At 52.2% G+C, this 13,657-nt stretch overlaps 1 protein-coding gene across 2 annotated transcripts in view; it reads right to left on the bottom strand.

Annotated features, from left to right (window-relative positions):
* Positions 1 to 1,048: 1,048 nt before the first annotated feature.
* Positions 1,049 to 13,657, bottom strand: part of ESRRB (estrogen related receptor beta) — a 152,841-nt gene continuing 140,232 nt past the window's right edge. For both annotated transcript variants that reach the window (XM_015240803.3, XM_015240804.3), the window contains exons 6-7: positions 7,175 to 7,444; positions 1,049 to 1,848 (exon numbers count right to left, since the gene is read on the bottom strand). In XM_015240803.3, the coding sequence (XP_015096289.1) occupies positions 1,604 to 1,848; positions 7,175 to 7,444 (515 nt within the window). In that variant the 3' untranslated portion in view covers positions 1,049 to 1,603. The remainder of the gene's footprint in view (positions 1,849 to 7,174; positions 7,445 to 13,657) is intronic.

Raw genomic sequence — 13,657 nt, 5'->3', positions numbered from 1 at the left:
CGATGCCCCTTCATCCTCGGGAGATCCTCTAAGCTGCCGTCAGTCAGCCCTGTGAGCACCAGATGGGTTGTTCAGGGCTGTCCCCCTCCCCCAGTGTGTTGTAATGGACTTTCATGGCCACTCACAGACATGCATGACCCACTGTCCCCATTTGGCCAGGACTGAGGGGTTTCCTTGGAAATGGAACTTTCAGTGCTATAACCAGTCCTGGGCAAACCGGGGTGGCTGTCACCTTACATAACAGCCAGGACTGGAGGGGATGGGGGGTGTCCCATCAGAAAGCTGGGCCTCAATGTGCCCAGGGAGCTGGGCCACACCTCCTTAGTCCAAGGGTGGCAGGAGCAGCAAGGGTGGCAGAAGCAACCGCTCCTGTGACACTGACTCATCCAGCCCTTTGGAATGCGGGGGAGGGGCGTCCTGGTACCCACTGCCCTGGATGCCAGGAAAGATCAGGCAGGCTGGTGACCTCCACTAAGGCCCTGTCTTCAGGGTTCCCCTGCCTGTTCATCTCTGCTTCTGGACCTTTCTGTGCTCAGCAAAGATTGGTTTGGGCCTCTCCCTATCCTGCCCTGGTCCTCCAGGACTGCCAGTCTAGAATTAGTGCCAGGGTGCCCTCAGACAGGGCCAGGCCACTGCATATCCCCTACTTCCCACAGGCCCACCTGCTCTGGACCTGCGGGGAAGGATGATGGGGGTGGGCGGGGGGAAGCAGCAAGCAGAAGTGGGGCACTGGAGTCTTCCTGGACCCTGCTCTTCTTGGAGCCGGCAAGTCCCCAGCTATGGCCCTGAGGTCATCTTGGCTGGCTGAGCCCACTGCGGGAGAGAACTCAGGAGGTACGGCAGGAAGTATTAGCAGGACTCCTGGGAGATGAGGGGGGATGACAGGCTGGCCCTGGCACACGAGTGAAGAGCAGAGCAGGTGGGGGTGCACAGAGGGATGCGGGGCCCAGGAAACCGCATGCGCTCTGGCAACTACTCTCTTGATGTGAGCCTGGGCCGGGAGCTGAGAGAAAGGAAGGTGGGAGGGAGGGAGGGAGAGAGCATCTGGACTGTGGAAGGTGTAGGGCCTCTTGAGGGGCCCCACAGAACCCCAGAGTAGGCAGGGGCTCTGGAAGAAAGCACCTGCCATCTGGGAAAGGAAAACCTCCGTCAGGTACCCCACCTGAGTGTGCCAGAGTCCTGGGCGCTGAGCACTGCCCACCCCTGCACCATGGGCAGAGGAATGGGGGGCAGCATGGGGTTAGGAAAGGTGTGTGCTGCCTCTTGGTAATTTGGTGGGAAGAGGGGGCATTTCCTCAGCGGTCCCAAGCCACTTGGGAGTCAGCCCTGGCCCAGGCCTCAGCACTGCCTGTGGCTAAGGAAAAACATACCAAAGAAAAAGCCAGTTACAGATGAGCCCGCACCCTGCCCTCCCATGCCCGTTCCCCCGCCCCACAGCACCCAGGACTCTGCACACAGCTGGGAGGCGAAGTCCCTTTCTCTGGGACTGCTCGTGGCCATGATACAGGACTTGAACGTTGAGGCTGGTGGCTGTGGAGGTCTCTGCGTCGGTCCATCCGTTTGTCTGTCCTCGGGCGGGAGTCGGTCCGCGCGTGCCAGGCCCTCAGACCTTGGCCTCCAGCATCTCCAGGAAGAGTTTGTGCATGGGCACCTTGCCCTGCAGTTTGATGCTGTAGAAGTGCTGCACGGCCTTGGCAGCCGTCTGCCGAAGCAGGGGCAGCGTCAGCAGCAACTTGCCCGTCCTCCGCGGCTCCTCATGGCGCTGGCTCAGCTCGTAGTCCTGCAGCGCCTCGTGCAGCAGGTCCTGCAGCTTCTGGACTGCCTCCAGGTCCTCGATGTACATGGAGTCTGTGGGCACATGGGTGAGTGTCAGCGGGTGTGGCTGGAGAGCACTGCCCCGGGGAGGGGGTGGGGAGGGGAGCTCCCATGGTCCTGGGCCTCTGCTTTGGAGCCTTCCAAATCCTCACTATACAGAGAAGGAAACCCAGGCTCAGGGAGGATACACTGCCAGTCTAAAGTCACAGAGGCCAATGACAGAGCTGGGCTTCACATTCAAGGAGAGACCTCTATCCATGGAGGACTTGAGAAACCGTCAAGAGGTGGCAGTGGAGACCCTGAGTGGAATTGCAACCTTGCATCCCTTACTTGCTAGCTGTGTGACTTTAGGAAAGCTATTTAATTTCTCCGTGCCTCATTTATAAAATGAAAGAATGCCTACCTCAAGAGGTTAAATGAGTTAATACAGATCAAGAGCTTGAAACAGCTTAAACTTGTCACAGATTAAGTGCCCACCTAGTGATATCACTACCATTGTCATGACCACCACCACCACCAACACCACCACATTACCACCACCACCATCAGCCATCATCATTACCACCACAATCACCACCATCATCACCTTCATCATCATCACCATCACCACTATCACCATCACCTTCATCATTGTCACCACCATCACCTTCATCATCACCCCCACCATCATCATTGCCATTAACCATCATCATTACCACAGCCACCACCATCATCACCACATCACCATCATCACCATCAACCACCACCATTGTCACCACAACCACCACCATCATCATCTTCATCATCATCATAATCACTCTCACCATCAGCAGCAGCAGTACCATCAGCACCGCCATCATCACAGCTATTACTGCTGCTGGTGCCACTAGGCATTAGCTCAAGTCTTCAGTGAATTCACTAACCTTACACAGATAAAGGGGCTGAGCTCTGTGTCTGGGTGCCTTGAGGTGGTGGACACAGAGGAACTCAGATAGCATGGCTGGACATCAAGGAACAGTGGTGGAAGACACTTAGGAGTTCTATAAAATTCTGGGGAAAGCTTTGGACTCAGATCATGAATTTCAAATGAAATTTACCTAAATCCCAACAGTGCAGGGAGGCTCCTGCTGACAGCTGGGTTTTACAGTTGGGTCTGAGCCGAAGCAAAGCGGAATGTACTTCCTGGCCTCGAGGGAAATAACCAGCCTTCCTCTGATGTTCCTTAAAGATACTGAGCCACTCCCTGTACTGCAGCATCCAATACCTCTTAAAGGTGGGAGGGGATGGGTGCACGTGAATCAAGTGAACTGGAAGCTCTGGGTGGGTCACAGAGGAAGGCTGAGCAGAGTTTCCTGAATTCCTCAAAAGAGCAGGGCAATTCCTTTGCAAGCTGGGTTGGTTTAGATACCAGACTGCCAAGGGCAGCAGCACCAAGTGGCTGACCCACTGACTTCCTCTGAACTTCTGGATCCACACTCAGCCCATGACTCCAAGGGTCCTATCTCTTTCTCTTGAGAGAATAGCAATAGAATGAGGTGGATGAGGCTCTGGAGTCTTAGATGCTCTGTGACTTTGGCCAAGTGACTTAAGCTCTCTGAAACGGTTTCCTCAGCTATGAAACAGAGCAAATAAGAGTGCACACCTCATTGGGTGATGGTGAGGATTAAATGAAATAGTTATCAGGCACTTAGTAGGCATCTAATAAATGCTACTATTATTGCCAGGAGGGCTCAGACTGAGGGCAAATGCCTTGCAGGGCTGGCCCCATACCCAAGACTCCTCCACATTTTTCTGCCCCTTGTTACCAAGGTGATGAGGACTCCTCCTTTGCTGGTGGGGATGAAGCACGGCTCCATTCCTACACTCTTGGCTATTTCCAGAGCGTGCCCCTGAGATGCACCTGGCCGTCCAGACTCCCTGCCTCCCCCCAGCTTCCTCTCCCCATTCCCCGACCCTCCCCAAGGAGGCCAAAATTGGCAGCTGCCTTCAACCAAAAATGAAATAAAATAACATTGCAAGATTAATTTCTTTGCAATCCATCAGCGAGTCTGTATTGATGGCATTGATAAACTGTTAATTACAAAATCAATGGCTATGAATTTTTTCTGCTGTCAAGGAGCCTTGGAGAGGCTGGGAGGTGGGGTGAGAGATGGACAGCAGGCTCCCGAGGGGCTGTGGTTTGGGGCCACAGCCTCTGACGTGCTCCCATTCACTCCACCTCAGCAGTGGCACCCACGGTGGCCCTTGGGGCTGCCACCAAGACCACTCCAGTCATCTCCTGGGCCCTGTCTCTCCTCTAGCTAACACGCTGTCTGCCTGGGTGGATTTCCTACCCTGCTGCTGGGGACAGGTCTCTCCCCCACAACCTTTCATGGCTCCCTCTACTGACTCCATGAGACCCTAATCTCGTCACAATCCTGGAGCCTGGTCTGACCCCAACAACCTAACCTCCAAACAGGCCTGTTCTTTCTCCATTTCCTGCCTGAATCTGATTGCTCCACCATGCAGCCGAGGCCTTACACATTACCAACTCCTCCTTCTCCACTTGGAGCTCTTGTACCCGCAGAGCTGCAGGACAGCCTGGTAAATGCCACCGGGGCAAGAAGTCCAGGTTCTGAGGATCTGTCTTGCACGACAAAGTGTGTACTCAGGCAGAGCTTGACGCTCGCTGCCGCTCCTGTTGGGCTCTGTTGGTCCTCAGGCGCTTTGTATGTGTCCGTGTGCCTGTGTGCGCGTGCACACATACGTGTGCCTGCCTCTGTGTGTTGCGATCAGGGCAAGAACAGCTGGCCGAGCTGAAGAGTCCTCTGAGAGCCCCTGCAGCTTGGCGCCTACGGGTGGGTGGAGGCGACAGGGTGGCCTCCCACCTTTTCACTCTCCTCTCCTGGCACGGGCAAGTGTGAGCTCTAGGTCTCGTGAGAAGTGGTCAGGAGAGTCCAAAATCAAGGATGTGTCCTCCAGGGCCTGGCCAGTCTTGCTGCGCCTCGCTGTGCTCACCCCCTGTCCTCTGCTTCCACTGGTTCCCTCTCCTCCTCTGCACATCCAAATTCCCAGCCCCTCTGCAAGCACTGCAGAGGGGTTACCCTGCTTCCCTCTGAATAGGAGAGCGCGGGGAGGGTGTGAAACACATCCTCATAGCGTGTAATGATGGAGATCTGTCATTGTGTTTGTCACAACCCACAGAACGGTACAAACACAGAGTAAACTCTGAGGGCAACCGTGGGCTTTTGTTAATAATAATGTATCAACATTGGCTCATGAATTGCAACAAATTACCATACCAATGCAAGATGTTAATAATAGGGGAAATTGTGGTCAGGGGCTGGGGACACGGGTAGGATGGTATGTGGAACTCTATGCCCTATCTGTCAATTATTTTGTCCATCTGAATCTCTACTGAAAAAAAACCCCAAAAGCCCAACAGTGTTAGCATTCTCCAACAAAGAACACAGTACAATTTTAGAATCCTACGGTATGTGTGAATGGTCTCTATAGAAGCATGTAAAAATTTTAATTCTTATTTTGCATTAGTTTTTTAATAAAAGAGATTTGAACTAAAAAAAAAAACAGCTTCCCTCTGTGTATTAGGTCAGGTTCTCTGGAGACAGACCCCTAGACAGGGCTTTGGGTGCATGGGACTTGTGGAGATTCAGGAGGCAGGAAGGTGGAGAGGCAGGATAGGGCAAGGGTGGGAGCAACCAAAGTAAGGAGGTAGCCTCGGCTTGGGCTGGATCCCATGCCAGGGGTCCAACCCTTTGTTCCCCTGTGTGGGTCCCCCATCGGCTGGAGGTGCCAAGGTGGGGCGGGTACTAATCCTCCAGGCAAGGCAGGTGAAGGTAGGTCTCTTGTGAAGGGGGCGGGGGGCAGCTGTGAGCTATTAGCAGCAAGATTCCGCAGCTGGGGCACAGGAGCACTAACCCAGTAAAGGGGGTCTGACTTGGGCATCAGCATCCGCAGGGCATCAGCAGCATCCCCTGCATTCTCTACAAGGCCATTTGTTAGGGGACCAACTGTCCCAGTTTTCCAGGGCCTGAGGTTTCCTGGCACATGGAACCTCCAGTAAAAGTGTGACAGCAGCAAGCAAACCGGCTGGTTACCCTGTTTGTCCTGTCTCCACCAGGAACCAGCTCTTCCTCTTCCATATGCTGGTAACACTTGTTTCCTCTAATATTCATAATATTGATCACATTTATTGAACACTTCCTCTAGGCCAGGCACCAGGCTAAGTGCTTTATATTCAGTTGATCATTTCAAACAAAAGTGCTTGGAAGAGGAACAGGGATATCCCCACTTTACACACAGGACAGAGCTAAGGAAGATTGCCAACTGGCCCAAGGTCACACTGCTACTAAGTGCCAGAGCTAGAATTTTAACTTGGGTCCAAGCTGAACTTGACTCAGACTTGAACAATTAATGACTGCATGCCGCCTGGCAGTGGAATTATGTGTATGCATGCTTGACACCCTCCCTTGCACAGGGACCCTGCCTTTCTCCTTCTTCTGCAAGCTTGACCCCTGCCCCAGCTCCTGGCCTATACCTGCAGAGGGTGGACACCCTCTAAATGTGGATACAGGTTACATTCAGGCTCATTCACCTGTGTTACCAACACCAGCCCCTCTCTCCAAATAGTCTAGCCAGAAGTTGGTTGGGGCTAAAGAAATGGAGTGAGGCCCCCTTTTTAATGCCAGGAAAGGTTTCTCTCTTGGGCCTGAGCAATTTGAGTGGGAGATTCAAGGAGTGGGTATAGGCTTGCAGTTGATTCTGGAATTAGAGGACCTTGGTTCGAGTCCTAGGGCTGACCCTCTTTAACTGTGTGACCCTGGGAAATTTGTAAGCCTCGGTTTCCACATCTGTAAAGTGGGGTTAAAATAATAACTTTGCTCATAGGGTTGACTGTAAGATGAAATCAGTTCGTGGCTAATTGATTTACCTTGGTTGAGTACTTATCATGTGCCAGGCATATTGTAAGCATAGTGATATATAGATGAATCCCTTCATAGTTTTGTTGGGTAGAGATGGTTTATGGTCCCCATTTTACTGATGGAGAGACTGAGGCAGAGTGAAGTGAGGCACAGATTTGTCCAAGTGGTAGAAGCAGGATTTGACTCTCAGCGACCTGGCTCTCGAATCTGTGCTGTTAACCCTTGTGTTCATCTGGTCAGTAAGGCTTGAGGAATACTCAGCCAGTGCCAGGCTTCACCACCATCTTTTCGATTCTGCACCCCCCCATCCCTTGCACAATCTTCAATGACAAAAAGAACCTCAGTGTCTTCACACCATCCCTGCCTCTACAGCAGCCCTGCTCACAGGCCAGAAGCTGTGCCTCCCACCGCCTCCCCGGCCCGGAAGCGCCCCCTGCAGGCCACACTCCCGCCCTTACCTGAGTTGGCCAGGGCCAGGGCCTTCAGCGTCACAAACTCCTCCTTCTCCACCTTGAGCTTCTTGTACCTGCGCACCAGCTGCAGGATGGCCCGGTAGAGCTCCAGCAGCCCCGCCAGGCGGGAGTGCTCCTCGTCCATGATGTAGTCCTCGGCATACACCAGCTTGTCGTCGTAGGGCAGCGAGCGGAACACGATGCCCAGGATGAGGATCTCCATCCAGGCGCTCTGCAACAGGCTCATCTGGTCCCCCAGAGAGAGGCTGGAGAAGCCTGTGGGAGGGGGCACGTGGGCAGCCACGGTCGGGGGCGGATCAGGGGTCCTCGGGCACCTCCAGATCCTGCCCCGCCCTCTTTCCCTCCGGACTCATTGTACTTCCCGTGGTGAGTGAGTCAGACACGGAATTCGTAGAAGAGACTTACGTAACAGAACTCGGTCAATGCTGACTGTTGCTACTATCAGTACTACCGTTAGTCCCATTGTATTTTTCAAATGTCTGGAGAAGCTCTTTGATTCATTAAACGCATGTGTAGTTTTAGGAGTTACTGAATTCATAGCAGAATCAGGAGGTGGCAGTACAGGGTCCTGTCCACTCTGAGGAGTTTCCAGGTCTCCCTCTCTGCTCGAACCAGGGGCGGCTTTTGGTGTTTTAAAGTGACATCTGATCCTCAGTGCAGAGTCTCAGCTGTGCCGAGACCCGGGCGCTCAACCAGGAAGGAGTCAGATGCTCCCGGCCAGTGACCTCCAGTGACCACAGTCCAGGACTGCTAAGAGCTCAAGGGCCCCCAGGTCAGAGGCCACCTGTCCTCCCAAGGGTCAGACCCTGCTGGCCCGGCCATCACTCTCCACCTAATGATGACCCAAGCAGTCCTATATTCTGCAAGCTTGGATCATGGGCGTTCCCCTTCCCTACTAGCAAGGAGGCTGTGTCCAGAGTGAAAGGAGGTTGGCGGTGGGGACGGCTCCAGAATTATGACACTGTCTTGTTCACTGGAGATTGCCTGGTATGGAATCCCGGCTCCTCATTTACTACTTATAGGCTGACCTTGTTAAGAGCTGTACTCCTTCCCCAAACCTCAGCTTCCTCATCTATGAAATGGGTATAATAGTAGTGACTGCTTCAGAGAGAGCAGTGACATATAAATGAGACAGTGACTATAAAACATGCAGGACATTTACTGAGCTCTTATTATTATTAATGATGAGATGACAGTCTTCTGCAAAATGAGAATAATATACTGGAACTGTATTATATAGGCACTCAGGTAAACTCATTAAAATATTGATTTAAGAGAAAAGGGAAAAAAAGAAAGGAAGGGAGCAGGTAGGGAAGCAGGGAGGGAGGAAGGCAAGGAGGGAGGAAGAAAGTTGATTTTCAAATATCTTGGTCACTAAACACAAGGCAGTATGTTCAACCAGAAACTCCATGATGGTTTCAACACTGACCAGGCCAGATGAACCGAAAAGGAAAGTTATCCACCAAGCCGTTTGCACCATGCGCCCATCACAGACAGCTGAAATTAAGGAATCTCCGGGGTAATTTCACTGATGTAGGACTATTTACTTCACTTGCTGACCTAGAACCTAACCCGGCTTGGATGTGGTGTTCTGATGCGGGTGTGGTAAGATGGCGCGTGGGAAGCACTTAGCATCTCCCTCTACACACGCTCAGCAAACCTGAACTAGGAAGGTGGTGATGGCTGGAGTCATTACTATTACTGCCATTGTTGTTGTTAGCATGCTATTGACATGACTTTCTTCTCCGCCACCAACTGAAGGCCTGGGGTGGTCCCAAGCCTCTGGTCTGGCCCAAGGCTCTGGGTTTCCGTGGGGTCTATCCCACCCTCATCTGCTGTCCTCTGTCTAAAAGCCACTGTCCCTCCCCATTTCCAACCAATGCAACCAGTGTTCAACTTTACGGCGTGTCCAGGGGATGCACCCTTTGTGCGGCAGGTCCTCTTTCCCAGCAAACACATTTTTGATCTGACCACCTCGATTAGCAGGCCAATCTGTACAACCCGCACCTGGGATCACCGCCTGGCTGCTGGCATCCCCGCATCTGATCGCCCACAGAGCTGGCGCAATGATACTGACGACATGGGGCAAGCCTGGATTGATGCACCTTCTCGGGGAAGAGGCCAAGGCACAGAGGGGTCAGGTGCACATGTGTTGTTGTCCAGATCAGTGTGGGAGAGGGTGTGTGGCTGCCTGTGGCAGTGGGGAGAGCCGGGAGGTAATGAAAGATAGATAGAAATGGACATCCAATTTCCCTTATCGGGCCTCTGAGCGGGAGAGGCCTTGGGCGACATTAATTAACAGATACCAATCAGCCAGCACAGGAGGGTGTGTGTGCGGAGGGACGTGTGGGGCTGCACTGGGGGCGGGGGTCTGAAGGCAGACAGACTGGGAGGGAAGGTGTAGGAGGTGAACGGGGCAAAATTAATAGACAATTGAATTGGAAGGTGGCAGGGGGGAGGGGTGTAGGAGTGAGGTTTCTGGAAACGAAGGAGAAAAGCCTCGTGGGAAGCTAATTACTAGAAGAGTGTGAACAGCACGCTCCGGGCCCCTTCATTCATTCCAGATACTTACTGAGGATCTACTAAGTGCCAGGCCCTGTGCTGGGCATTGGGGACAGAATGACTGGCTCAAACCAGAACCGGTCGCTGCCTTCGAGAGCTCAGTCAGGAGGGAAAGACACACCCCAGGTGACCACACGGCCCCACGAGGTTACAGCTGTCAGAAGAGCTACGGGGAGATGGAGGGCTCTGAGAATTCACAATGGCGGAAGAGAAAGTCAGTTCGGGGGACTTCGCAGAAAAGGAGACTTTGGGGCTGAGCTCTGAAGGGTGAGGTGGGGCCCTGACCAAGCACTGGGCCTGGTGCAAAGAAGGTGCCCCATGAACATTCTGGGCACAGAGGACAAAATGGACAGATGCCACTGGGCCAACTCCTCGGTGATGAGACAATGTGCCAAAAGAACTCGTTTAGACCCTCTTAGTCATTTAGACCGGAGTCCAGATTTAGCTGCCTTTGCTTATTGTGTCTGAGTCAGAGACAGGCCTGCAGGGCGGGTGGCGGGCGGAGGGAGGCTCGCCTTGGAGATGTGGGGCCACCATTGAGGATGCAGCTGAGACCTGTGTGCACACCCCTCTGCTAGGCTGATCTGAGGAGACTTGGCCCCTGACTCCTTTCTAAGAATTTCTCCTAGCAACCACACAAAGATAAATGTGAAAAGGGCGTTTGTTAGATCCACTTGTAATGACCCAAAACAGGAGACAACCTAAGTGTAACCAATGTGATACATGCACTTATTATATAAATGTACTTCTTAGCAGATGAATGGCGTATCAGAAGCCACTAGAAAGAATGAGGAAGAACTATTTGTGTGGACGTGGAAAGATACCCAAGAGCCCAAGGAGGACGAAGCTGTTAAGGGCACAGATGCCAGAGCCAGCCTGTCTGCTGGATTCCTACCTCTGCTGGCCACTGGCTGTGACCCTGGGCACGGTTTCTGTGCCTCAGTTTCCTCATCTGTAAAATGAGGATAATAATAGTACTTATCTCATGGAGTTTTTTGGATTAAATGAGCTAACGTGTGGAACACTCAGAACACGGCTTAGCTTACTAGTAAATCCTACTATTTTATACAACCAAAGGAAAAAAGCAGTGCGTAAAGCACTGTTATAGTATGAGCCATGGTGGGTAGGGACAAAACACACACACACACACACTGGCTATACCCATACAGGACTTTCCCAGAATGATGCTTAAGAAAGAGAGAGGATTTGGAATGCACAACTTCCACCCCTCAGCCACATCTTTACTAGAAGCACAAATTCTTTCTTTCATTAAACCCAAACAAAGGGGCTGAAGCACTCCTCCCTAGCCTTCAGCAGTGCATGCTTCACTTCTGCATTTCTGTGCTGGGCTGGGTCTCTGCCTCCATCAAGTGATCAGCAATTCTGGGGCAGAGGGGCTGCTGGGAGAGGCTGCACGTGGCCCGTGACCCTGGGAGTGCCCCAGCTGGATGCTCACGGCCCTCTCTTCCTACCTCTCCCACCTTGAGCTCTGCTGCCCCTGGAAAGTTACTTTATCTGTACCCACTGATCTAATAACAGTCAGGCTCTTCCTAAGCCCCCATCCCCCAGCGATTTGATGGCTGAGCTCCTAGAATTAAAAAAAAAAAAAGGGCACATAATTTGTGGCAAGTGGAGTTCATAATCTGTTAATTTATTATCGTTTCTGTCGACCTGGAGGGCCATTAGCAGAGGTAATAAAGGGAGATGTAATTATAGGATCTGAGGCCACTCCAGACACAGCTGCTGTCACTCGGCAGCCCATATTTCATTGGCCACTGGCGTTCTCTCCCCAGCGTGAGCCAGACGCTGGCTACCTGGAAGCAGGGCAGCTGAGGGACCCCCTGGTGAGGAGGCCTCTGGGGGGGTCCCCTGCAGAGGCCGTGCACAAGTCAGCCTGGGCCGTGCAGGCCGGAGGTGACGCACCAAGGGCGGGCAGGAGGAGGCGGTCCTGGCTGGGGTACCCTCGGGGCTGCCGGGGGTGGGGGAGGATAACGGCTAATAACATCTGGAGGCTGCAATTCATCAAGTGATGCTCACTGCTTGTGAAAGGTTGTTGCCTCTTGTTCTAATCTCCCGCTCACGGGGAACGAGAGGTGGACACTCTATAAAGACTTAGGCTTATCCCTGGGCAACCCAATACTTGGGAAACTCAAGCCTGTGTTGGGGTGGCCAACTTCAGACTGACTCCAACAAAGAATGGCTGCTATTCTGAGGGAATCACAATCAGCCCTTGCAAAAGTGTCCTGTGTTCAAAAATATGGAGGAAAGGGATGGGAGAGCTGTGATCGAGTTCATGATCAAATGATCCTTCCGTCCAGCTAAGCTGGTGGCTCATTGTACAGCACATAGTGCCCTTCTGGACTTTTCCTCCAAGGTCCCTGCCCATCTATCCTGAAGCCTAACATATGCTCTACTCTCTCCCCCGAAGACCATGGCGTCCCTCCCGCCTCTGCGCTCCATCCTGTGCTTCTTCCTGCTGCATTCTAAGCATCTGCCTTTTCACGTGTGAGAAACAGGAGGCGGGAGACGGGTGGGTAGAGAGGAAAGAAGACTGGCTGTGGTGGGTATAACTGTTGAGCTGGGTAATGGAGGTTCACTACACTATTTGGCTTACTTTTGTTTGAGATTTTCCACGAAAAACTTTTTTAAAAAATTATTTATCTTATTCCCAAATGAGACCATTAGGGTAAAAATTCATCAAATCCTTTGGATCAGCCACAACTCCTCCTTACATACAATTAATTCTCAATAAGCGTATGCAAAAGCAAGTATGACACACTCTCTGTGTGCCAGGCTCTGGACTAGAGGCTGGATGATACTGAGGCATGAGATGCAGTTTCCTCTGCCTAATTCAGGGCAGTGGCTTGGGCTCCACTCCAGAGCTCTAACCTGAGCCGTCTTAAGAAGCCAGTCCTTCTGTCTGTCCAGAAACCAAGATGGACAGGAGCTGACACAAGTCCCAGGGTGGGACCCTGGCTCTCATCTTCTCTACTCAATCTGCCCTCTTGCTCATTCTTTCTCTTTCTAAGAGCTAGTGAGCAGGTCTTCAGATGAGTTTTCCATCTAATCTGAGATGGGATTAAGTCGATTAGTTTAACTGTATCAGGCACTTGATTATGTCATCACCCTTAATATGAGGTTTACATGCAGTGGCAGGAGACCTTGTTAATTAATTTTACCTTAAACACTAGAAGGTCAGGCCCAAATAATCCAGCATGCAAATTTATGCAAAATAGGCAAATTAGCATGAGATAGACAAATGAGCCCCTATGTTTATTTTATTTTTTAATCAAAAAGAATTCAGCTTTGGACAAGGAGAAATGATGATATTAAAGGAGGCTTTTAATACTATTAGCAATGACCACGGCCGCAGTCACGGTCTCTGCCATTTATCCAGCGCCCACTGTGTGGAGGCTGGGCTGAGTGCACCATATCCTCCCAGTAACCCAGTGACGGAGGCTCTATTACGAGTCTCATTTCAGGTGGGGGCCCTGAAAAATGCAGTATCTTGCACAAAGCCAGTAAAGATAGTGCTGGGATGAGAGCACAAGTCTGCCTGAATCCCAAGTCTGTACCCTCAGCAACCATTCTGCTCTGCCCACTGCCCTCTTGGTTGGGCACAGACAGGAGGTGGAGCCGTTAGGTGGGAAGGAAAATGGATGCAGGGGAGGCAGTGCCTCCTGGTTGGACTCCACCCCTTGGGAGATATCATGGGTGGGGTAGGGGGTGGGTAGAAGGAGGCAGTGACCCAGGAGCCCCACCAGGAGCCACTCCTGAGCCATTGCTATGATCCAGTATCTGCTGAACCCGGAAGAGGAGTATGTGGTGGGAAGGGGTGTGTGTGGGCAGAGCTGTGCCCTATTTGGCCCTGGGTTAGTAGAGCAATCCGGGCTGAGGTGTCTTAAG

The sequence above is a fragment of the Vicugna pacos genome, chromosome 6, assembly GCF_048564905.1.
Source record: "Vicugna pacos chromosome 6, VicPac4, whole genome shotgun sequence".
In the NCBI taxonomy this organism is placed as follows: Eukaryota; Metazoa; Chordata; class Mammalia; order Artiodactyla; family Camelidae; genus Vicugna; species Vicugna pacos.
This window is presented reverse-complemented; position numbering and strand designations above follow the sequence as displayed.